The sequence below is a fragment of the Lynx canadensis genome, chromosome D4, assembly GCF_007474595.2.
Source record: "Lynx canadensis isolate LIC74 chromosome D4, mLynCan4.pri.v2, whole genome shotgun sequence".
Classification (NCBI taxonomy): Eukaryota; Metazoa; Chordata; class Mammalia; order Carnivora; family Felidae; genus Lynx; species Lynx canadensis.
Genome location: NC_044315.2, coordinates 56898259 through 56924929, shown reverse-complemented (window position 1 = coordinate 56924929; position 26671 = coordinate 56898259). Strand labels below are relative to the sequence as shown.

Sequence of the window (26671 nt, the reverse complement as noted above, 5' to 3'; positions counted from 1 at the left end):
TAAAGGGTTTAAAACAAGAAATATAGGGAAGACTGATTAAATCAGAATTCCCTCCCACTCAAAGAGCCCGGAGAAGTGGCTGTCATTATCAGGTTTGGGGCTGGAATTCCTATTCTAAGAAATTCAAACTCTCAAGACTAGAAATGATCTTCAGAGCTAGGACACTGCCTAATGAACCTACTTCTTCCTGACTCATCCACCAGTGGCTCCAAGACCTGGCTGAGGTTTCTAGATGTTATACCTGAGGCTAATGGGACCCTCTCTTGTCCATCTGCCTAGTCAAACACATTCAGCCCATATTCTAAGCAGCTTGAGTTTTCCAGAAAAATAAAGGTCAGACAGGAGAAGATGTGTTTATGACATGAGGCACAACAAATTTGCAATCTCTAGTTCATGGTCTTCAAACTTCACAAGACAGCTTATAAGCCATTAATTTATGGCTTTGACCATAAATTACTTTTGTATCTTTCCAACTTCCCATGTTTCACCAAAAACACAGAAAGTAAGTGGTAAATAGCTGTCCGTGTACATTCTGGGTAAAAAAGCAGGCTCCCTCTTCTACTATTCAACAGGGCCCACAGAGGGCCCACAGACTGCCAGACATCATATGACCAAAGGAGAGATCTCCTCTGTGGTCTAGCCTTTTAGGATAGACACACAATTTCTGTTTCCTGAGCCGTGTAAGCAACGATGCAGTCCTTTGTTACAGTGGATCTGGCTCTTGGGAGTCCTAGGCAGGCTAAAAGGATGGGGGTGCTTTTCAGAGGTAAGAAATAGCACAAGCACCCACCTCAGTTGGGAAGCTTCCTCAAAGCAGGGCTTTTCAAGACCTAGCTGGGCAGAATTGGAGAAACAGATTGGGTTAAGAAGGAAAAGGCATTTATCCAGAAGCTGTGAAATGCTCTGAACAGACATTCTCAAGGTCTGGTTCCCAATTTAAATCTTTGCAGGGATCTTCGCCTAGAGATAGATGAGTCAAGATGGAAATTCAACATGAGACACTGACACTCACGCAGAGTTGTGGGAAGGTTCAGAGCTGCAGGAGCTCTAAAGGGGAACCAAATGGGTGGGTTAGTCAGAAGACCACCTGGCATACAAAATTCATCCTCGGTTAAAGCATCTGAGTGGAGTCACAGAGATACTGGAGGAGGGGCTCACCAACCACAATTCTCCACTCTCATACAAACCAGTCTAAGTCTCCCTCAGGCCAGATACAACTGGTCCAAAAGCAAAGAATGTGCCTGGTCCAAAAGCAAAGAATGTGCCTGCTCCAAACCTGGCCTGCCCTTTCAGGTGTCGTTGCCAGAGAATGGCTGGGTCAGGACCAGCAGGTACCTACCTCGTCTCCCAATGCTGACAATCACATATGAGGATATAAAGGATAGGTGGAGCCAAAATCTAACTTACATCAGAGTAAGTCTGTGATTCCTTTCCTTCTCTACCACCAAGTAAAGCCAGAAGCAACATGAGAGGCTGACATGGGTCACACAAGTAGGATATGTTTCATGAGGAAAATGGTTTGTTCTGGTGGCTGAGAAAAGTCTTTTTTTTAACCCCTGTACAATTATGCCCTCCATAAACTACTGAGTGATTGCATGAAGCAGAGAATTATGGGCAATGGGAGGTGAATCTCCTCCTTCCCTCAGGAACATGCCATCCAAGGGGAGTTATGAGCCTGGCAGATATGTGCTGACTTTACTGATGTGCTAAGACATAGCTGCTACACAGACTAAATGAGACCTGACAAGCTGCAAGGCAGGCCTAAGGAGTCACAAATTGCTGACAAATTTCAGTCCTACAATCAGGTCAAGCACCATCCTGATTAGCAAAACCTTAAACGTGAACAGGGATAAACTCAGTACTGCTAGGCTAAACAGGTTTTTAGCCTTTACCTACAAAGGCTGTGGCCCCATTTCCATTCAAGGACTAATGATTAAAGACTCATAATCAGGGGCACCTGGGTGGCTCAGTCGGTCAAGCTTCCAACTCTTGATTTCAGCTCAGGTCATCATCTCATGGTTCCTGGGATCAAGCCCCACCTCAGGCTCTGCACTGACAACACGGAGCCTGCTTAAGATTCTCTCTCCACCCTTCCCCTGCTTGCTTTCTCTCTCTCAATCAATCAATCAATAAGTAAATACTCATAATCAAAGTAGTCTATGTAGTAGACTACTATGTAGTAGTCTACAGCCCTCTCACATAAACCTGTTCAAAAGTCATAGCTCCCAGATTTAGAACTAAGGCTACTCCTGAACTAGTATCTGCTTATATATGTCCCAGTCCAATCCACAAAGTACAATGGCCCTGCCTCAATTTCTTTACCCCAAGGAAGCCAAGGGGCCACATGTGGAGGATTCTCTAATGGGAATCCAAAATTTGAAATTTCATGGGGAAATGAACCCTTTGAGGGCACCTGGGTGGTTCAATTGGTTAAGTGTCCAACTCTTGATTTCTGCTGAGGTCATGATCTCATAGTTTGTGGGATTAAGTCGTGTGTCAGGCTCTGCACTGACAGCATGGAGCCTGTTTGGGATTCTCTCTCTCCCTCTGCCCCTCCCCCCACTTGTGTGCACTCCCTCTCTCTCTCTGTCTCTAATAAGCAAACATGAAAGAAAGAGAAAGAAAGAAAGAAAGAAAGAAAGAAAGAAAGAAAGAAAGAAAGAAAGAAAGAAAGAAAGGAAGGAAGAAAGGAAGGAAGGAAGAAAGAAACCCTTTGTACTATAAGGAGACTATATTCTAACTGGCTTAATATTTATCAAATATCTCCTTCAGTTCTTTGTGTTTTGTTCTGAAATATACCTACAGTAAACCCAAATCTGGAGAATTCTCTTGGTGTAAGACCCTGTTTCCAGAAGCTTTTCAAAATATGTTCCTAGTTAGCATATGAATCTCAAGTGTCTTGAGAATCAATGAAGAGACCTAAAAGAGGAGGGTTTTTCCTATAGGGTTCTCCGTATATTCAAAAATATCTGGTATGAAGCACTGAGTTATAGGAAGATAGCTAACGTTCAAAGGGGAAGAGAAGACTTAAGAGAGACAAATCTCTTAAGGATCTCTGACAATGGAAGCATGGTGGGGAGAAAAGAAAGTATTCAACTGGATGAGGCAAGAGAGAGAATGAGACTTAACCAAGAAAGCAAGGAATGCAGAGGGAAAGCCTGTTGGTGGTGCTGGTATTGGAGCCCTATACTGCAGCTCATCCATACCAACCAACCACACATGGAGATGACTTCCCTGCTCACACACAAGACCTTAAAACCTCTCTATTCTAACCTTCCATCCAGTAACAGAATCCCCTGCAAAACCCTTTGCTCCCCTCACATGTCACTAAGTCTAATCTATTTTACCTTCCTATCCATAAAATCTGTCCCCTTCTCTACAACCTTTAGTTTGGGCTTCACTACTTCTCATTTGAGTTATTGCAAAATATTCATCCTCCCTAGTCTACCTTCCTTTAGAACCACCCCCCCTACTCCCAATCAGTTTTTGACAATTTGTTAGAGGAATACCTACCTTTTATAGCCCTTAGAAGGAATTAACCCTGCTGACACCTTGATCTTGGACTTCTAGCATCTAGAGCTATACAACAATATATTTCTGTTGTTTAAGCCACCCAGTCTGTGGTACTTTGTTATGGCAGCCCTAGCAAACAAACACAGTACCTTTAAGAATTACTAATACAATGCTACCAAAAAAATTTTTAAATAATAAATACCTATTAAGTACCTAGGTGTTGTACCAGGCATGATGAAAAGATACAATCTTTGCTCTTAGGGAGTTCATAATCTAACAGGGGAAATGTTATAGCATGGGCATTGTTATATCCATATTATATATTCTAAGGAAGAAGAGTATTAGATTTTGTGCTTGGTTGACTGGTAGTGCCATTTACTGAAAGGATATACAGGAGATGAGGTGGAGAAGAAAGAAAAGACAATCAGTACAGTTTGAACATACTGTATGTGGTGTCTGGAAAATTCTGCCATAATAAGATCCATAGGCAGCTGGATATGTGAGTATGGAACTCATGAAAGAAGACTGAGGTAGAGATAGCAATTTGGGATCCATCAGTTTACAGGTAAAGACATGAGTGAGATTATCTAGGATAGAGAATGAGGTGGAAAACAGAGCCCTAGGAATCACCAAGTTTTAAGGGGCAAGCAGATGAGCAGAAATGCTATAAAGGAAACAAAGATGAAGCTGTCAGAAGAAAAAGACTTGGAGAGAAAGATATCACAAAAGCAAACAGGAAAGTGTTTTAGGGAGAAACCAGTCAACAGTTTTTATCTCACCTGTCACAAGAAATGCTCCAGGATGCTCCAAGGGCATCTAGAATGCCCTTCCTAACTTGTTATCTTTGTCTATTTATGTCCAAATGTCCTCAGGTACGGACCAAATAAACACATTTCCCTAGCATGCTTAAAGATGACAACCAGCAAAGAGAAGTACAAGCCCAAGGAATTAGGGAAAATTATTTACTATAATTTACCTCTACTCTTTGGCTTCAGGAAGTCTTATTTTATATACTATGACAGTACTTCAGAATGTGCCTGTTTTGGAATGGTGGTAAATCTCACTGCATTGTTTACAGAAAGAATGCCACTTACAAGGAGCCATGATTTCTTTAATGGCATGTTTATAAACAGAAAGCAAGTTATCCCTTGATTTCCATCTTTCTAAGCTTCTATTATTTTATTTCTTGGACATTTCCTGATACTTAACAACATATTCCTGACTCGGTACCCTCTGGGAATTCATCTGACTTCTCTGAGCACCCTAACTCAAAGGGTTTGCTCCCTCCATTTTTTGTTGTCCCTCATTTCTTTTGCAACCAATTACTTGTACTGCCTGGTAATATCACTTCATACTTTTAAGCAACAGTTCCACAAAACTTTTCTGAGTGTCTATTAAGTATCAGAAACTACGCTAGGAATTGTATTCAGTTCCTGACCTCATGTGCAATCTAACAAAGGAGTTAAAGCATATATATGGATATTGAAAATACAAGTAGAAAGCAGAAGTAACAAGAAAATAAGTGGCCAGGAACAGGATCTCTAAATCTTTGAACTGTTTTCTACCTACATGTAGTAGGCCCCCAAGACATATTAGGCAGAGAAGATACTCTAGTTGAATATCTATTCTTTTTTTTTTTTTTTTTTTTAATATCTATTCTTAATTCTTAAGACTTCAGACTCAAACTCCTATATGGCCTCCTCCCTTGATAAGCCAGGCTGGGCTATAAAGACATCTTTAACTGAAGACCAATTCAAAATACAGGTCAAGCAGTTTGCAACTTGACCCCTTGCTCCGGTCACATCCTTGACTAGACATATGAATTTCTCCCAGTGCAAGAGGAGAATATATATAATATCAAAGGTCCAAAGCAGTTTTCTCAACCTGCCTTTTCATGACCCCAGTTTATTTCAATTGGCAGAGCTTCTGCCTCCAGCATTATAGTCCAATTAAAGTGCCTATTCTTTGGGCCTGGAGAGGGCAGCCTTCAGCAACTCTTTAAAGGTTAGAGTGAGTGACTAATATTTATCATAAAAGACACATATAAATTGTAGCAGAATTTTAGAGAGGAAAATATTGCCAGCTTTCAAGGTGCTGATTTGGATAGGAATTAGGAAAGGCTCCATGAAAGAGGTGATATCTGAGCTTGATCCTAAAGGATGAATAATATTTGGATATGTGGAAATTGAACAGAAGAAAAGGCATTAGGGCAGAGATACAAGATGAGCAAAGATATGAAAAGGAGAAAAAGGAAGCTATGTTGTTGGAAAGTAAAGGAAATAACATTTAGTGAATACTAAAAACATGCCAGGCCCTGCTTTATATGTATTATCTTATTTAATCCATATCCATCTGCTGAGGAAATGATATCCAATTCAGAAATGAGAAAACTAAGTTTGTAAGAGGCTAGGTGACTTGTCTAAGCCTCAAGTTACATAGGTAGTAAGTAGTAGAGCCCTATTTCAAACTCTGACTCTGGCTGATCCCAAGGCCCAGTATCTTCCAACTGTACAATATGGCCTCTGGGTTAAAAAAAAAAAAAAAAAGTTAGAAAAATCAGTTGAACTAAGTCATGAGTTGTTACAGATGTCAGGCTAAGAAGCTGAGACTATAACTTAACTACAAGTGAGAGAAAAAATTAATCTTCCTTCCTTCCTCCCTCCCTCTTTCTTTTCTTCTTCCCTCCCTCCCCCTTTCTTTTCTTTCTCTCTTTCTTTGAGAAACCTTCATTCATTCACTCATTCATTCTCAGATATATGTTAAGAGCTTGCTGGGTGCCAGGCATTAGAGAAATAACGTTAAATAGTCCCTATTCTGGTAGTGCCTGGCTGGCTCAGTCAGTGGAGCATGTGACTCTTGACCTTGGAGTTGTGAGTTTGAGCCCCATGTTGGATGAGGAGATTACTTAAAAATAAAATCTTAAAATAAAGAAATGGTCCCTAATCTGTATTTCCATTATATATTTTTAAAATATTTATTTATTTTTGAGAGAGAGAGAGAGAGAGAGAGAGCGAGGGGGGGGGAGGGGCAGAGAGAGAGGGAGAGAGAGAGAATCCTAAGTAGGCTCTGCACTGTTAGTGCAGAGCCCTACACAGGGCTTAAATGCACGAACCATGAGGTCACGACCTGAGCTGAAATCAAGAGTCGGTTGCTTAACTGACTGGGCCACCCAAGCTTCCCCGGGCTATTTTTATCTAGCTTTTATTTAAACTTCTTATTGAATATAACATACAGTGCACAAATCAAAAGTATGTCAATGTAAACAGAATCCCAATCAAGAACAGAACATCAATGGAATTCCAGAAGTTCCCTTGTGCCTATGTCTAGTCACTACCAACACCCTCCCCACCTAGGTAATCACTATCCTACAGTCTGACACTATAGATGACTTTGATCTGTTTCTGAACTTAATATAAAAAGAAGCATATAGTATATACTCTTTTCAGAAATACATAATCTTGGGGTCAAATGCTCACACATTTCCAGGATAATATGATAACCACCAAAATTGACTGTATATGAAATGTTATAGAAAAATGAGTACCTAACTACCTGGGGACTTTGAGGAAGGCTTCAAAGGATGTGACATGTAAGTTGAGCCCTGAGTATAAGTGGAGCCATGAGTAGTGCTCTGTTTCAGGAAGACAATGCTGGCAGTGGTATACACAATGTATCCTAAGACAAATAAAAGAACGAAACCTTCAGAAAACTAATACTGTACACTAAGCAATAAAGAAGATCTTAACACAAAAGGGAACAGAGAAGAGACTTGTAAAAGGAATCACGGAGAGAAAAAAGAGCAAGGTCTGGCAAATGATCCAATGTGGGAGGCAAGAGAGAAGGAAGAATGACACCGTGATTTTGAGTGGGTGACTAGCAAAATGATGGTGATTTTAATACAGAGAACAAAGAATAGGAACGGGTCCAGGAGGGAAGTTTCGAACATTAGGAAGTTATGGTGAAAATAACTATTAGATAACTAGACATGAAGGATAGAACCTAAAGAAAAAAGGAGGGGGGCGCCTGGGTGGTGCAGTCGGTTAAGCGTCCGACTTCAGCCAGGTCACGATCTCGCGGTCCGTGAGTTCGAGCCCCGCGTCGGGCTCTGGGCTGATGGCTCAGAGCCTGGAGCCTGTTTCCGATTCTGTGTCTCCCTCTCTCTCTGCCCCTCCCCCGTTCATGCTCTGTCTCTCTCTGTCCCAAAAATAAATAAAACGTTGAAAAAAAAAAAAAGAAAAAAAGAAAAAAGGAGGGTTAGAAGTACAGATTTGGGAATTATTTGCTTAGAAAGGCTAGCTGGAAGTCAACTGGCTGCCTAGCACAAAAGCCGGGATCAAGCACAGAATTGGCCATATAGTAGTTGCTCAGTTAAGGATTCTGGATTAGAGGTTGAGCAGAGGCAGATTTGAGATGAGGGAAAAAAGCCTGAGGGGAAAACTGTAGAAAGAGACAGGCAGGAAAGGATATAGGCAAGGTAAGAAAGAAAGGAAGAGAATGGGAGAATCCAGGATAACAGAAGCCAGGGAAAGAGGAAGTTACAAATAGGTTGTTTCAAAACACACACTGGAATGCTGCAGAGAAAAATGACATTAAAGACCAAGGAAAGTATCTGGGGAAAAATGTAAATATTTAATGTAATTATTTCTATCTCCCTTCCGGCCTATAAGCTCCTAAATGATAAAAAAGTGGTACCACTTATCAGTTGGCTTGATTTAAAATGGGATGATTTGGGTGCACCCGTGTGGCTCAGTTGGTTAAGAATCCGACTTTGGCTCTGGTCATGATCTCGCAGTCTGTGAGTTCGAGCTCCACTGACAGCTCAGAGCCTGGAGCTTGCTTTGGATTCTGTGTCTCCCTCTCACTCTGCCTCTCCCTCACTCATGCTCTCTGTCTCTCCCTCTCAAAAATAAACATTAAAAAAAAAAAATTAAAATGGCATCATTTTATCAGTTGTTTCCTTTTGGAGAACTTTGGCAACAGGATTTTCTCTCACAGAGGAAGAATTCATTCCTAGCCAGTATCAAATGTTCCATTGGCTGGATGAGTAAACAAGCAGGAAGAGTCAGCAAAAGTAATAGAAAGCAAGAAGATAAGCTTTGTTTATTTGAAAACAAGTAATTTCTAATTTTATACAGAGGTATCATAAGAGTTTATTAACTACAGTACCTCTCTTTACTGACAGTATGCCCAGAAAATACTGCCAGGTGGAGCTAAGCCTGCTACCGGTGTCTGATACTCTCCTCTGACTCTAGGCAAGTCAATGGTATCATGGCATTCCTCAGAGATGTTTTGATATGTACCTCAGAAACCAAATTCCATCCCTTCAAACAAGCTGCCCCAAAGCCCAGGCACAGATGTGACATCTTATAATTCACAAGGTTCAGACACCGCCTAGAACCAAATCTAAGATTTACAGAAGACCAACCACTGATAAACATCCAGATCCAGGCCATAAACATGTCCAGAACGTTTCACAGGAAACAGGAGGGGGGAATGGGGGGAGGGGGGAGACCTGAGAAACATTAAGCGTGTCTCCTGACAAGCACACAAAAGCAGCTCTCAGGAAAATGTTCCCACCAGTGCCCATGACAGCCTTCGTACTCCTCCCCTAGACTCCTAGGGTAAGGCATTCAACTAACTTCTTCCTCTGGGGCTCCAAAGAAGCACCAGTGCACTAGGTAAATAGCTTCCTCTGAGTGATCCATATAGTTATCCCAGGAACCCCGTGCCACCAAGGAGTCTAGATCCCTATAAAAACCTGAAATCCTGTGGCAATGGCACCTTGCTGCTTTAGCCATAGACACAGTTTCACTTGTGTTCCCGCTCAGTAGCAAAGGCTCCAGCTACGGGCAGCAACACCTCTGGCAGGTCACTCAGGCCTAGGCTAGGAAGGTCAGGAGAGAGCCCTGAAAACCAAAAGTTCTGGTAAGAGGAGGCCTCCTGGTGACTCTCAAGCAATTGTTTCTAGAGCTTTACACTCAAAAACACATTTTTCTCTGACCTCACCAAAACTCTGTAAGAGAGGACAGTCATCCTTAATTTTACAGCTCAGGAGACTGAGAAATAGAAAACAGAAAAGTGATTTACTCAGGTTCTCTCAGATTTTAAGATTGAGCTACTTCAAGGATCTAGTTCTTTCTATTTCCAGTTTAGCCCTACATTTTATTAGTAAGAGGGATAACATTAAACAGATACAAAAGACACTGGGTATCACGAACAGGATCTCCATATACCAGCCTGGCGAATACATTTCCCACCAACTAGACCTCAGGAAACACAGAATTGTCACTCACATGTGACAAACACAGAACCTTCTGTGTCACCTTCTTTCCCCTTCTACCTTGAAGGAGTATTAGTTTGCCAGGGCTGCCGTAACATAATACCATAGACTGGGTGGTTTAAGAAATAGAAATTTATTTTCTTACAATACTGGAGACTACAAGTCAAAGATCAAGGTGTCAGTGAGGTTGGTTTCTTCTAAGGCCTTTCTCCTTGGCCTCAGATGGCCATCTTTGTCTACACAGGCTCTTCCATCTGAGTCCTAATCTCTTTTTATAAGAATATCAGTCAGACTGGATATGGCTCCATCCATATGACTTCAATTTACCATAATTACCTCTTTAAAGGCTCTATGTCCAAATACAATCACATTCTGAGATACTGGGTATTAAGATTTCAACATATGTGGGGCACCTGGGTGGCTCAGTTTGTTAAGCATCCGATTTCGGCTCAGGTCATGATCTCGTGGTTCATGGGTTCAAGCCCTGCATAGGGTTCTGTGCTGATAGAGCAGAGCCTGGAGCCCACTTCAAGTTTTTGTGTCTCCCTCTCCCTTTGCCCTTACCCCGCTCATGCTCTCCCTCTCCCTCTCTCTCTCTCTCTCTCTCTCTCTCTCTCTCTCTCACACACACACACACACACACACAAAAACAAATAAACATTAAAAAAAAAAAAAAAAAAAAAAATTCCAACCTGAGGAAGCGGGGCACAATTCAGCTCATAACAGGAAGAAAAGGTGAAATCAGGGTTTTGGTGGTATTAGGGATTTAAAAGGCAGAGGAAGAAAGGAGACGATCCAGAATCAGAAGCCAGGTACCCTGGTGTTTTCCTTCATAGGGAGCCTTTGGAATGAAATATAAGAAACATACCAGCTGGTAGCTTTAGAGAAACAGAACTAGGCCAGTCTCGGCTTCCCTCTCTGCTCTGGCCTGCTTCCTAACAGACATGGAGAACATGGGCAGGAGAACCATGTGTATCCTTTCTAGGTATTCCTGCTCTGTTCAGTGCAAATGGGGTGGGAAAGGTAGAGGGCCTGTGTTCAATGTGTAAAAGAATATTTAAATTTTAATTTCTTATGGATGCCCCTATTATCACCCACTCAGCTTCATCTTTGGGATTTCTTTCTACCTAAGATTTTACTTTTTACCAAAGCAGTTGAATCTCAAGGACTGAGTGAGATTGTGTATGTATTAGAGGAACAGAAAAGAGGGACTGAGACAGGCTGTAGGAAAAAACGGCAGCTCAAGAACATGCTTTTGCTACTGACCAACTGGGCATGCTACTTCTACACCCTGTAAAAATAACAGCTTCTTATTGTTTCAGAAGCTCAGGTGATGTTGCCAATTTCTCCATACATGTGCAAAACAAAGAGGGGAAAGAAAGGTTGCAGGTTAGGGAACAATTAAGGCAGAAAGTGGCAAATTCATGAGAAGTCCAAAGAAATTTAAAAGGAACAGGGCTGGGAGAAAATATTTGCAAATCATCTAGTTGATACAGGACTTTAACCCAGAATATATTAAGAACTCTTACAACTCAACAACAAAAGACAACCCAATGTAAAAACGCAGAGGATTTGAATAGACATTTCTTCAAAGAAGATGTACAAATGGCCAATAAGCATGAGAGAAGATGCTTAACATCCTTAGTCACTAAGGAAATGGGAATCAAAATCACAATGAGATACCACTTCACATCCACTAGGATGGCTATAACAAAAAGACAGATTAACAAGCATTGACAAGGATGTGAAGAAATTGGTACCCTCATACATTGTTTATAGGAATGTAATATGGTGCAACCTGTTTGGAAAACAGTTTGACAATTTCTCAAAAGGTTAAACATAAAGTTGCCATATGATCCAGCAATTCCATTTGTATGTATATACCCAAGAGAACTGAAAACATATGTCCACACAAAAAATTATACATGAATGTTCACAGTGGCATTATTTATATCAGCCAAAAGGTGAAAGCAATCCAAACATCCAACAACAGATGAGTGAATAAACAAAATGTGATACATCCACAGAATGGAATATTATTCAGCCATATAAAGGAACAAAGTAATGGCAGATGCTGCAACACAGATGAACCTTAAAAACATTATGTTAAGTGAAAGAAGCCAGATACAAGAGGCCACATATTATATGATTTCATTTATACGAAATGTCCAGAACACACAAATCCATAGAGACAGAAAGTATATTAGTGGTTGCCAGAGGCTAGAGCAAATCAGGGAATGAGGAGTGACTTATTAATGGGGATGGCATTTCCTTTGCAGTGATAGAAATGTTCTCAAATTAGATGGTGGTGATAGCTGTACAACCTAGTAAATATACTAAAAACACAATTATACACTTTAAAATGGTAAGTTATAATGTTAAATGAATTATATCTCAATAAAAAGATATTTGTTACTTAAAAAAAAATAGAAACAGGATTCCTTTTCCTTTTTCAGTCCACTAAGGGAAAACTGTAGAAGTAGGGCTGGATGAAAAGGCTGGAAGAACACACAAAGCATAGTCTATTTGTCTCTATTTCACCTTAGAGCAGTGAGGGGAGACAAAAGCAAGTTTTGTGTGAGGAGAGGAAGGAGCCATAGTCACAGAAAGATGGCTAGAAAGATGAAATTTGGGAATTAGCCTTCTCATTCCTCTCCACAAAACAAGTACCCAGAATGAAAAAAAGACTAGCTTTCCTACCTACATCCTTTGCATTCATCCTGTCAACAGATATTTATGGAGTATCTACTATGTGCACAAGACAGCTATCTTATCCTTCCCTCCCTCCCTTTACTTATTTAGGTTTCTTTATTTTGAGAAAGAGAGAGAGAGAGAGCATGTGAGCAGGGAGACGGGCAGAGAAAAGGGGAGAGAGAGAATCCAAAGCAAACTCCATGCTATCAGCACAGAACCCGATGCAGGGCTCAAATTCATGACCTGAGCCAAAATCCAAGAGTCAGATGCTTAACCAATTGAGCCACCCAGGAGCTCCTCCTTCCCTCCCTTTAAAGGTAAGTGAAACTCCTGCTCCTAATTCTTCTACATTATCGAAGAGATGGCTTAGCTTTCCCTTACTTTTCAAGAGCCCAATCACATTTAGTGGGTTCAGGGTTGGTTTGGGGAACATGGGAACAAAATACAGGACACAAAGTTTTGAGAGATGACGTCTTTTGGCTAAATATGTTGAATTTTAGATGCTGATGGGACAACTGAGTATATAAGTAGTTAGAAATATGGATCTAGAGTTCAGGGAAGAGATCTGGGCTAGACAGACAGGAGAACAATCCACATATAAGTAGTAACTGACATAATAAGATTTCATATAAAGAACATAAGGGAGTTATATGAAAAGAGGATTGAGGAAAGAACCCCAGGAAGACCAACATTTAAGAATGAGCAAAGATCTGTGCCTCCCTCTCTCTGACCCTCCCCCATTCATGCTCTGTCTCTCTCTGTCTCAAAAATAAATAAACGTTAAAAAAAAAAAAAAAGAATGAGCAAAGAGAGAAATCAGAAAAGGGAAACTTAAGAGAGATCAGAGAAGAATGGCATTGGGGATGGTTTCTTAAATGTCAAAACACAAAGGAGTGTTCAGTGTATCAAATACTGCAGAGAGGTCCATTAAGGTTTGAAAGCAATCACTAAATCAGGTAGCTATGAGCTCACTGATGACCCTCACAAATGCAGTTTTAATGAAATGATAATGAAATCAAATGAAGCAGAGTTTCTCCAAATGTATTCCTTGGAAAGTGAGTCCTGCAGGATGCCTCTCCAGAACAGAGTTTCATGGTCAAAAAAGCTTGCAGTGACGCTGTGCATATTATATTCTCCTCTTTAAGAGGAGCTATCTGTTGGTGTTACACTCTACTGGAACCAAATTTATTTCCCAAATTTCTCTGACCATGGAATTCTATCACATAATAGAGAACCTATTAACAGTTCCAGAAACTGGAGTCCTGTGGAAAAGAGTTTTCCATGCTCTGGAAAACAGAGTTCTAAGATTATGGTGGTAATATGGTAGAAAAAGTGTTAAAAAAAGCTAGGCTCTAGAGTTAACTAGACCTAGATTTGAATGCAGTCCTCTTATCAGCTAAGTGACCCTGAACAAGTTTCTATCTTTCTAAAACCTCAGTTTCTTAATCTATAAAATGGGCCAAATAACATAAGACTGGTTTGTAAAAGTATTGTAAGGGATTCATTTGGATGATGCATGTAAAATACTTATAGTAATAGTAGCATCCAGTAAGTGTGGCAGTGGTGATGATGATGATGGCAGTAGTTGAGATCAAAAGGAGAACTATAAAGTAGGTAATAAAGTTTTCACTGAATGAGGAATTAGTGAACAGTTGGGACCTAATTACAACAAGGAAGGTGACTGTGAGAATAGGTTATGTGAAGATCTAGTAATGGCCTGGAAGTGGCAACAAGAGCCAGAGAAAACTAAGCCTCACTCCTGACCCAGTAATGGGGCATGAAAAGGGCAGAACCTCCTTCATAAAGGCTTTAGTGGGATGCCTGGCAAGGTCAGTCGGTAGGGCATGAGACTCTTGATCTCGGGATCACAAGTTCGTGTCCCATGTTGGGGAGAGAGTACTTTAGGAGCACCTGGGTTGGTTAAGCGTTGGACTCTTGATTTCGGCTCAAGTCATGATCTCGGTTCATGTGATCAATCCGAGTCAGGGTCTGTGCTGTTAGCTCTCTCTTCTCTGCGCTTCCCCCACTTGTGCTCTCTCCCTCTCTCAAATAATAAACTTAAAAAAATAATAAAAATAAAAAGGTAAAGTATGATGTAATATACACATGCATGCATGTGTACACACACATGCTTGTAAATGCACAGATTATCTGTGGACTGATTCACAAGACACAGGTAACAAAAAAATGGAGAAGATGGGGACTTGAGGCCTGGAAGTTTGAAGTAGGAGGGAAATTTCACATGACACATGTATAATTTTATGTTTTTGCATAATTGCATATTTTTATACTTATCAATTATTCCAAACATTCTTTCATTTAATTGTTAGAGTAGTAATGGTTAGGGAGACGGGTGTAACTGGTGGTCTTCACGAGGGTAAAGAATTGAAGTAGTAAAAGTTTAACATAGGCAGCCGTGATCAGAACAAAATCCTACAGGTTCAAATTACAGAAAGAATGCTTTCCTGATGCAACTAAGTCTAAGAGATGGGGCCCTCAAGGGTGCTCCCCTTGAGCATGATTTTTCCCCAGAGGAATACCTTTTTCAGGCCTTCAACAATTGCCTGAGAAGGAAGTCTCTGCTAGGGAGAGAGTCACAAGAACAGAACAGAACTTTGTGGGAGACAGTGAATTCATTCTGTCTTAAAGCTCTTCCCTAAGAAAATGCTGATCCACCTCTCAGGTTGACCAGCTACAATCTTGAATCTCCTGAGATCGCTCCATTTAAACACAGGCCTTCTATTCTATTTGTTCAGTTCCATCTCTGCTTACTAAATAAGTCTCTCCTTCTCCAGCTTTCTTTAGCAACCTAAGAGCTTCTGTCAAGGCTTCCTCACGGCCTACCTCTATGTCTTCTCCTTCACTGTCCCTTCCACCTGGAACACCCACCCACCTGCTGCCACCACAGTCTCGGTTTCTAGAGCTAAAAGTCTCACCTCCTCCCCCAGATTTTTCTGCAGCTAAGCCAAATAAGGTACAAAATCATATCCATTCCACCCACACTACTAACATTACTGCAATGTCATCAAACACTTATTAAGTACATATGGCCAGGCACTCAGCCACCCCAGATACAGAGATGACCTACAGAATATCTTCCCTGAATCTGCTTATAGGAATGGCAATAAGGATAACTAGGTTATGGTAGTTCCTCAAAGTCTATTGAATGCAGTTATTGGCTGAAGAAGAATGAATGTCCTATAAACTTATAGGAAATATTCAAATCACTATCAAAGAAATGTAAATTAAAACAAGGGGATACCATTCTTCTGCTGAATTGGCAAACATTTTCAAAAATGATAATATTCAGTGTTGGTGGGGCACCTTCAAATACTGAAAATACAAATTGGAAAAAGTTTTCTGAAAACACACATAGAAGTTAATCAGAAGCCTTTACAAAGTATATATACTCTTTAACTCAATAATTTATTTGAATCTACTTTGAGAAAGCTAAGTTAAAGAAAAAAAATCAAAAACCGATTCACACAAAATGATGCTCATCATAGCATTATTTATAATTATAAAGAAACACAAGTTGTTATGGAACATCAACCTAATGGAATATTAATCTAAACCTTAAATCATGTTTTCAAAACATATTTAGTGCTCACAAAAACAATCTAAGTGAGAAAAGTTTTAAATGCACACATACTATGGTCCAAATTCAGTATTTTTAATTTAATGTATATACTATACAAATTATATAAGAAAACATAGCTAATGCTAATAGCTAATATTTTATAGTTGCTAAGTTACTAGGCCTTGGAAAAAATTAAAAATAAAATTAAGAGAGATAAAGAGGCACATAGAGACTTCTGTGAAAATGCTGATGGGCTTTTCTGGCTAGGTAAAGCATCCATAAAAAGTTGGCTAAACACTCTGCCAGGTTCTATAACTGGGCTCTAGAACACTAGCAGTAAAAAACAGCTCCAGAAATCAAAGAACTTACAAGTACACAGAAAAGTTAGATCAAACGGTAAATAAATAACTTAATTACATCATGGTAAATGCCAATCTAGAAAAAGTATGCAATGGTATGTACAACAGAGTCTGGAAGCTTAACCCTCAAAACTGACACCTGACTGAATTTTATTTTTTTGTAAATTTACATCCGAAGTAGTTAGCAGATAGTGAAACAATGATTTCAGGAGTAGATTCCTTAATGCCCCTTACCCATTTAGCCCATCCCCCCTCCCACAACCCCTCCCATAACCCTCTGTTTGTTTTCCATATGTATGAGTCTCTTCTGTTTTGTCCCCTCCCTGTTTTTATATTATTTTTGTTTCCCTTCCCTTATGTTCATCTGTTTTGTCTCTTAAGGTCCTCATATGAGTGAACTCATATGATTTTTGTCTTTCTCTAATTTCACTTAGCATAATACCTCCAGTTCCATCCACATAGTTGCCAATGGCAAGATGTCATTCTTTTTGATTGCTGAGTAATACTCCACTGTATATGTGTGAGTGTGTGTGTGTGTGTGTGTGTGTGTGTGTGTGTGTGTGTATACCACTTCTTCTTTATCCATTCATCCATTGATGGACATTTGGGCTCTTTCCATACTTTGGCTATTGTTGATAGTGCTGCTATAAACATGGGGTGCATGTGTCCCTTCGAATCAGCACACCTGTATCCCATGGATAAATGCCTAGTAGTGCAATTGCTGGGTCGTAGGGTAGTTCTATTTTTAATTTTTTGAGGAACCTCCATACTGTTTTCCAGAGTGGTTGCACCAGCTTGCAATCTTAAAAACTGTTCACTTTAAATGTTTACCTCATGTCAGTCTAGATCAATAAGACTCCAAGTGTTTATGATTAGGCAACCTTATCCACAGAAATCATTTTTAGCATCTCTCTCAATATATATATTACTTATTCATTTAAAACTTATAAACATATATTAATACAATCATTACATTATAAAAATATAAAAAGCATAAAAGAAATAGACATTTAGGATTAATGATAAAAATATTTCTTGCTGTCACTAAAAATACTAGCAATAGTAATATTTTTAGTGAAAGCAATGTGATACAATCTGTCTCATTATTTTTTAAATCTTGGTTTAACATTTTGTTATAGAATTATTCATAAGTCTGGTTCCACATTCAATTATTTCAGTATTTGGTTTTCAAAGTTGTCAAAAAGATACAGATAATACAGTCAAATGGAAGATGTGCAATTGGTACCTATGTAGCAATTAGTCAAAGATTTTGTTGGAATTTGGCTAATCAAGTTCTTATGTCTTATCAAATAGAAATATTTTTAAAAAAAATTTTTTTTTCAACGTTTATTTATTTTTTTGGGGACAGAGAGAGACAGAGCATGAACGGGGGAGGGGCAGAGAGAGAGGGAGACACAGAATCGGAAACAGGCTCCAGGCTCCGAGCCATCAGCCCAGAGCCCGACGCGGGGCTCGAACTCACGGACCGCGAGATCGTGACCTGGCTGAAGTCGGACGCTTAACCGACTGCGCCACCCAGGCGCCCCCAAATAGAAATATTTTTAACAAATAAGTTCAAACCTCACTGAAGTTTTTAATTAGAAAGATTTTTAAATATGTTAATAGTTTCTTTCCAAGATTTTAGAACATGCAGTTACAGGTTTTTATGGGTAACACTCATTGTTTCTGCTGCTGAAGATGAAGAAGAAGCAAGTAAGCAAGCAAGAAAGAAAAAAAGAAAAAAAGAAATGGAAGAACGTACACACAAAAGAAAGCATTTTCATACATCTGTATTCAAAATGCTTTTTTCCAAAGCAGCTACCTTTTCAGTCATTATTAAAACATTATCTTCTCCCTGAAGGGTCAAATTAGCAGTGCTAGAACAATTTGAGCAACAAAATAAATGACAGTAATGGATTATAACTCATGTAATAAATCGGGAATCCATGAGTCTATATTGATATAAATAAATTGACGGGAGAAAAAGAAATCTCCTCCTTATAGAATGCCAGCTAATGAACATAGAAAGTATAATGGAAATAGAAAGCTAACCATTTGGCAGCCACCATTAGTGGTGGTAGATTCAGATAGGTATTACCAACAGATGCTTAGCTCAGAGGTAGAGATGTGATGAAGAATAATATATGGGTCTCAGAGTACATAAAACACTTATCAATAACAAAACTGACCTGATGACTTGACAGGTTAGAAACCTGGCCAATAAAAAATTTCTAGTTGATTGAGGTTAATACTACAAGGACATGACAGGGTGACACATGTACTTCTTGATACAACTCATTAAATAGAGCCTAGCATCATTTTTGTGTAATTCCTGCCAAGAAAGCATGGCCTGAGTCTGAACATGAGGAAACACTGGATGGACCCCAAATGAAGAACACACTACAAAATAAAATGCCTGAACCGTCTGTTGAAGATAAAACTGAGGAACCAGTCCTGATTAAAGGAGCCTAAAGAGATATGACTACTAACATGTCAGCCTGGATTATATCCTAGACCAGGAAAGAAAAGAGACATTGTTGGGACAGATGGCAAAATTTGCATGGGGTTTTGATGATAGTGTTGCATTGTTGATTTCCTGATGTGGATGGTTACATTATGGTTATATAGGAGAGTAGTCTTGTTTTTTGGGAAATGCAAAAAGGACTATTCAGGAGTAACAATCATCTCTCCGTTTTCTCAAATTGTTCAGAAAAAGATTAATCATAATGGCTGGAGGGTGATAAAGCAATTGCGATAAAATGTCAACAACTGGGGATTCTTGGTAAGAAAGATGAGTTTTTTTATACTGCTATTTTGGCAACTTTTCCCTAAGTTAGAAAATATTTCAAAATAAATTATTTTTTAAGTGTGTTTACATATATGAGCATGCTTGCATTTTAAATATCTGCCAGGTATTATACTACTGACAGCCACTTGTCATCATTTAAAAACATCCTTTCTGTATACATTAAAAAGGCCCTCTTTAATAGGTCAGCCAGTGACCTTGAACTGGATGGCCAAGGGAGACAACAACTGACCCTAAGAGGCCTTATAATGGTTCCATGTCCTAAACTCAAAATAAAATGGCCTTAGAATGACAATGGTACTGAAAATAGCATTTAACTTAGCCTTCAGGCTCTCAACCCACTAAGTCTATTTGATTTCCATTAATCAGCATAGAAGGGAGCCAACAGCCACCTCCCATCTCTTAAGGCTCTAGCTTACTTGTCATGCATTCCCAAAAGCACACTATAAAAAGATGACTAATCACTGACTGCTTCTTCAGCACCATATGTCTCCCAATTTCAAAGAAAAAACTGTCCCAACTAGTAGTAGAAAAACAGATTTCCTACCTCCTGCAACTGGAGTCGAACCTTGGTAACTGCTCGGATCCAGTGCGCTCTGGCTTGGGTAAATGGTGAAGAAGCCTTCTCCTCAGGAAAGCTTGTAACAAAGAAAAGAATGTTCCTTAAAAATAGCCCAGGCCACAGGGTGACAGTGCTCAAGGGAAAACTGCCAAATATCTGAAGTAAAATGTTTTGTATTCATGCGTATACTTGTTAGTGATTTGGGCCACTAAACAGCATAGTCCTAAATAGCCAATGTGAAAAAAAAAATCCTCTCTAAAATGACAACTTTTAGCTTTTTTTAAAAACCAAGTTTTATTTATTTATTTTGAGAGAGAGAGCATGTGCACTCATATGCACATGCGGGAGCAGGGCGTGGGGGCCAGAGAGAGAGGGAGGGAGAGAGAATCCCACGCAGGCTCATGCTGTTAGCGCAGAGCCTGATGTGTGGGGCTCGATCCCACAAACTGTCAGATCATGACCTGAACCAAAATCAAGAGTTAGATGCTTAACCAACTGAGCCATCCAGGTGGCCCTCAGCTTTTTATCCATTCCCTCTCTTCTTTCCCCTTTTTTCACTCACCCAATGAGCCAGCTCATTGGGACAGTCAGGTTTCAGGATTCTAGTAAAAGCAATGACAAGGGCCCTGAAACTATGCAGAGACATGGGGACTAATCCTGGTGTCTTACCTCTCAAGACCACTAGTCTCCCTTGGGGGTTCTACATAGCATCCATCTTTAGGGCAGAATTTTGTTCCTGTGAACCCTTCCTGCTCCACTAAGAATTTTGAAAGGTTGGGCACTTCTGCTGCTCTGACGAGACCTCTACCCAGACGATGGTATCTGACAAACCTAAGGTTTACAAAGAGCAATCTTTCAGTGGGTTGTGAACCAAACCTCCTGGATGTCTTGTTTATTGGACAAGCCATGAGAAAGGACTAAAAATCAAGAAAAAGTAAGAAGAGAAAGTTTGTATCTTCAGGGGTAGAATACACACATCAACCATTCTTCAAACTTCTACCACATAAACGGCACTCACTGCTCTGAACTTCTGGTGAGACGCTTTATTTTTAAGACCTGAAATTTGAGAATCTAAGTCACACCTAGCTGTTATCACTCTACTCCAGTGCTTTTCAACAGGGACAGGTCTGTACCCAACAGGAAATCTGACATCTGAAGACATTTTTGGTTGTCACAACTGAAGTTTACTGCTGGTATGCAGTGTGCGGATGCCACTATATATTCTAAAGTGCCTATGATAGCTTCCCATAAAGTTATCTGGGCCCAAATGTCAACAGTGCCAAGACTGAAAAACCGTGCTCTGCCCCAATCTATCAGCAACTCTACTGATTTAATTCAATAACAGTAACATTCAAACACTGTACTAAACTTTATTACAAGACTGTTAAAGGGGCACCTGGGTGGCTTAGTCAGTTGAGTGTCCAACTCTTGATTTTGACTCAGGTCATAATCCCAGGGTTATGTGCTTGAGCCCCACATCGGGTTCCACACTGAGCATGAAACCTGCTTAAGATTCTCTCTTGTTCCCCCTCCCTCCTGCTGTCTCTAAAAAAAAAAAAAAAAAAGACAGGTTTAAAATTTTTCTTCTTATGGGTACCAATTAATTCCAGATATACTGCTAGACCCTGGGGAGGCAGAAGCGAGAGTTACATCTGACTTTTAGACCAATTCTTTCTTAACTCTGTCCTGGTTTTCTCAGCCAGGAAACAAAACAAAACAATGTTCACATAAGAAGTTTAAATATTAATAGGCTGGGGAGCCTATTTCATCCAAAGTAGCTCCTCTGAATGAACTAAGCTGCAGGGGTTGGATCACTTCCAGATCAGAGACTACCATATATAGGTCAACTAGTGGGCCAATAATTGCAGATTCAAAAAGGAGTGGTACACTGCAGGTAACTACAAAGAACCCAAGTGATCTTCAGAGATCCTCAAAATACCTAGGGAGTTATACCAACAATCAAAAGAAGCGTATGGAGCTAACCCTCAGTATCCTGATCACTACCATACCCAGCAATAGGGAAACAAACGAAAAGCACTTATATCTAACACTACCACAGGCAGGTACTGAGGAAACCACATGAACTCCTCAAGGCAGTCATCACCTACCTCTCCTGGGGGCCTAGGACACGGTCTTCGTGTAGCACCAGATCTGGGGGAGGATGGATTGTGGCATCTTCTTTCCTCTCCTTGGGTTCACATGCTGTCCCCTTCTCCTCTTCACCTGTCACCTCCAAGGCTTTCTCTTGTTCTCCAAAGCCCACTTGGCCATCTCTGGAGAAGCTGCCAGAGCTGTGGCATGAATGAATCGAGTCCCTCTCCCGACGGTCATCATCTTGTTCATGGCATTGGTCTAGTTCACTCAACTGAGAGCTTCCTTGACTCACATTACAGGAGGAGCCATACCTACTACTGCTGGTGGGGCTGTGAGAATGAGAGGAAGACAGATGAGTAGTTACATGCAAACTAGAGACCAGGACAAAAGTAACTGATAAATCCAGAAATAAAGATGGCAAGAATCACAAACAAGAGGTTCCTGGGAAGACAGGTCCAAACTTCACAATCTAGAAGAACTAGTTTCTAGTCTGCAGAAGCACAACAAGAACAACAATACAATGTGCTGGGTTCTCCAATAGCACTTAACCTTAACCTACATTTATTTGACTTTGAAGCATACTTTATCTTAATGTGATTTTTGTAAGTAGGATTAAGAATTATTAAAATACTGGGGCGCCTAGGTGGCTCAGTCAGTTGAGCATCCGATTACGGCTCAGGTCATGATCTCACGGTCTGTGAGTTCGAGCCCCGCGTCGGGCTCTGTGCTGACAGCTGTGACAGCTCGGAGCCTGGAACCTGTTCCGGATCCTGTCTCCCTTTCTCTCTGACCTTCCCTTGCTCACACTCTGTCTCTGTCTCTCTCAAAAAAAAATAAACATTAAAAAAAAAATAAAAATTAAAAAAAGAATTATTAAAATAGTCTGGCACCAGGGTGGCTCAGTTGGTTAAGTGTCAGACTTGGGCTCAGGTCATGATCTCGTGGTTCCTGAGTTCTGGCCCCATGTGGGGGTGCTGACAACTCAGAGACTGGAGCCTGCTTCGGATTCTGTGTCTCCCTCTCTCTCTGCCCCTCCCCGGCTTGTGCTCTGTCTCTCTCCCAAAAATAAATAAAACATTAAAAACAAACAAACAAACAAAAGGATTAGGGGAGCCTGGGTGGCTCAGTCAGTTAATCGTCTGACTTCAGCTCAAGTCATGATCTCACGGTTGGTGGATTCGAGCCCTGCATCAGGCTCTCTACGCTGACAGCTCAGAGCCTGGAACCTGCTTCGGATTCTGTGTCTCCCTCTCTCTCTGCCCTTCCCCCACTTGTGTGAGAGCACACGTGCATGCACACTCTCTCTCAAAAATAAACATTAAAAAAACATTTTTTTAAAAAGGATTATTAAAATAGTCTGTTGTTTATGCCTAAAATTCTTTACTTAGACTTTTTTTTTTTCAGTGTTTATATATTTTTGAGAGAGAGACAGAGAGACAGAGTGCAAGGGCAGAGGCAGAGAGAGAGGGAGACACAGAATCTGAAGCAGGCTCCAGGTTCTGAGCTGTAAGCACAGAGCCTGATGCGGGGTTCAAACCCACGAACCGTGGGATCATGACCTGAGCCGAAGTTGGATGCTTACCAATGAGCCACCCAGGTGCCCCTTTACTCAGACTTCTAAAGAAACTTGTCCAGTGGCCTTGATTAAAGTCTTCTCATTTCCATAAAGTAAAATGGATGAACTCTACTTCCCTTTCCTATTATTTATTAAATTGATGTCCCCTTTTCTTCCTCTACAATTGTAAATGTGAATGTCTGTTCCTTAGGATGACCAAAGGAGATTGGAGATGTTCCTTCAATTATCTCTGAGCTATCTACTTGATGAGGTAATGGAAGCCACTAGGAGATGAAGACTATGACCAAAAAAAACTCTTCAGGGGAATGGTCTCATCAACAGAAATGTTACAGTAGTATGTAACAGGGAATGTCCCAAAGATGAACTCGCCCATCTGTAACTGAGTTGCTCTCAGGACATGACTCAGTTTTGGATAAAGTAGACAAAGTCCAACTCTAGGATCTGGGTCAGGGCCATATTAATGCATTTTTATGCCTGAAGAAAGGCCAGCCCAACCTGTTCTCAATCATCTCAATTCCCATACCCAGAAAGTTAATTCGTTCCTAGAGACAGTACCTAGGGCAGAGAAAGTGGCAGTGATTCATGATTAGAAAGAAGAGCAGTATCTGCAAATTACTCCTGTGAGGCATATACTGAATTTAAGGGAGTCAGTCCTATTCAAGATAGAGGTTCGAGGGGCACCTGGGTGGCTCAGTCAATTAAGATCCAACTATCGTTTTCGGCTCAGGTCATGATCGTGTGGTTCGTGCTGACAGCACAGAGCCTGCTTGGGATTCTCTCTCCCCCTCTCTCTCTCTGCCCTTCCCCTGCTCACACTTTCTCTCAAAATAAATAAACTTAAAAAAAAAAAAAAAAGACAGAGGTTCTAGGTGATGATCTACCAGATCTATCCCAGCCCATTTGGATACTTCTATCCCAAGTCAGGGGCCTTCCTTTCACTTCTGGTATCCTGCTGGAAAGTTTCCATGCAAAAGGACAAAGAATTTCCTTGCCACAGAGTCAAACTTTTAACTAAAGGGCTTATTTTACCTTTGGCCAAATGAAGATAAATCATTATTGTTTTCTAGTGATATTTTCCCTATGGTTCCTCCCAATTACCTGGTATTTTCAGACTAATTACTGATACTTCATCCCATGGCAGCAGGACAGGCACCATGTCACTGTTCTGAATAGTCCCTAACAAATGTGTACACACACACACACACACACACACACACACACACACACACAACCTCTAAGACCAGCCCCTTTGGACAGTTTTGTGTGGGAGGTCATGGCAATATTCCTAAATTGCACTGTATATGGTGCTTCCTCTTAGGGGAAATAGTATCTTTTCCATGTGGACCCTGCACAATGCTCCAGAATAAAGAACTACAGCAAATGATAGCCCTGAACTCCTGTGACACTTTATTCAAAGCACTTACCAGGCACCAGCCTCAAGGGTACAAAAAGGCAAAGACTGGAAGAAGCTATGCAGGATCCATGTGGAATAGGATATAGAATATATAAATTATCTCAACCTCTGCATTTTGCATGTTACTTAATAACCTCATTGCCACTGGAGAAAGTATCTTAGAAGACTTGAAAAAGCAAAGCAAAGTAGGTCGCTTCCTAGTTAATAAGTGCTGAAGTCCCAAGGAAGCATCCTAGCCTGTTATGTGGCTATAATTAATATATGCCACATGACTACTTGCTGCCTCTTCCTACCCTCCATTCTCTATGCCACTTTACACTAGGCAGAGCAAACCGAATGAGTAAATACCAGGGCAAAGCCTTTCTTTTAGAACTAAGTTCCTTCTTCCAATAAATGAATTACATTTGGCACTAGAGAGATGGGAAAGAATGAGGAGACCCACACATTATTTGTTACTTAACCCCTTGTTAACATAAAACTCAGGTGCTAGGAAAGACACAGGAAAAATAAAAAGCAGGCTACCATTAATCTACCACTAAGTCACTGCATCATAAATGGTCAATTCTTTAAAATCATTTATGATGCTTTAGTTGAGAACAGGCCTTGTGTTGGTCTTTGGTTCCTTGATGTCATGCAGAGTGACGGGCTGCTGCACATCTGAAAGAGCCTCAGCGCTAGCAGGCACCACCTCCTCTTCTTGTCTTTCTAGCTGGTGAAGTAGCTCAATGAGAACAGGCCCTTTGTCGGTCTCTGGTTCCTTGATGCCGTGCAAAGTGACTGGCTGCTGCACATCTGAAAGAGACTCAGAGCTAGCAGGCATCACCTCCTCTTGTGTTTTTGGCTGGTGAAGCAGCTCAGTGACAGTGCAGTGTTCTTCCTTATGACTCCCTGAAGGACAGGTGGAGGTCGAGAGGTTGCTTTTGGAACCCCAGTGTTCTCCAGATGCTGAAATTCCCTGCTGGTTTTCCATTTCTCCAGGCCCTGAAAGCTCTTGAGTACATATACTTGGCTTGGTCTCCAGCTGCTCAGAGGTCCCAGAGGGCTGAGTAGCTGGCTCAGCACTAGCTCCAGCTATTTGAGAAGCCTCTAAAGTTTTGTCAGCCTCACTAGAGTTAAGATCCTGATTGCCGCTGATAACCAAAACTGGAGAAGAGGATTCTGCAGGGATTTGTTCAGGGCCCGCTTTGTTCTCTTTTGGCCATGTGAATGAAAGATCCAGCTTCTTTCCAAACCTTAGTTTTAGATCACCTGCCAGTGTACTCCCTTTCCCCTCACTACCTCCCTCAAATAGATTTGACAACTTCTTAAAACTGCCCATTAAACCAGGCTCTGCTGCTCTACTGCCAGAGGAGGAAGGTGGGGAAAAGAAAGACCTCAGTGGTTTCCCACAGTCAGTGGCAGAGGATGGGAAATGGAGTTTTGGCCAATTGGTCATATTTGGGATCTCAAAAAGAGGTCTTGGCTGCTCTGTTTCTTGGGGGACTGCAGGTAGATCTTTGTGGGTATCAAGTATCTCACAGTTTTTTCTGGCACAAAGCACAGGTTCCTCCAGGAGTGGTTGAGAAAGGTATCCTGGGGTTTCTGGTGTGGCACTCTGGCCAACATTTGCCTCACTAAATAGTGGAGTATTGGTTTCTACTGAATTGGCTGCCTGTAGCTCCAAGAAGTCTTGGTTTGTGGAGGTAGATTGCATAGCTGGCTCTGGCTCAAGAGGACTAGGTGGCTGAAATGGAGGAGGAAGCTCTTTGGCCACACAGGTAGGATCTGGATCCAACTGTGATGGCAATGAAATG

The 26671-nt window shown here is 40.8% G+C and overlaps 1 protein-coding gene across 1 annotated transcript in view; it reads right to left on the bottom strand.

The window, feature by feature from the left end:
* The window catches only part of UNC13B (unc-13 homolog B), a 221437-nt gene that overhangs the window by 63780 nt on the left and 130986 nt on the right, over window positions 1-26671 (bottom strand). The window contains exons 9-10 of the mRNA XM_032595668.1: window positions 21903-22217; window positions 19780-19870 (exon numbers count right to left, since the gene is read on the bottom strand). Of these exons, the coding sequence (XP_032451559.1) occupies window positions 19780-19870; window positions 21903-22217 (406 nt within the window). The remainder of the gene's footprint in view (window positions 1-19779; window positions 19871-21902; window positions 22218-26671) is intronic.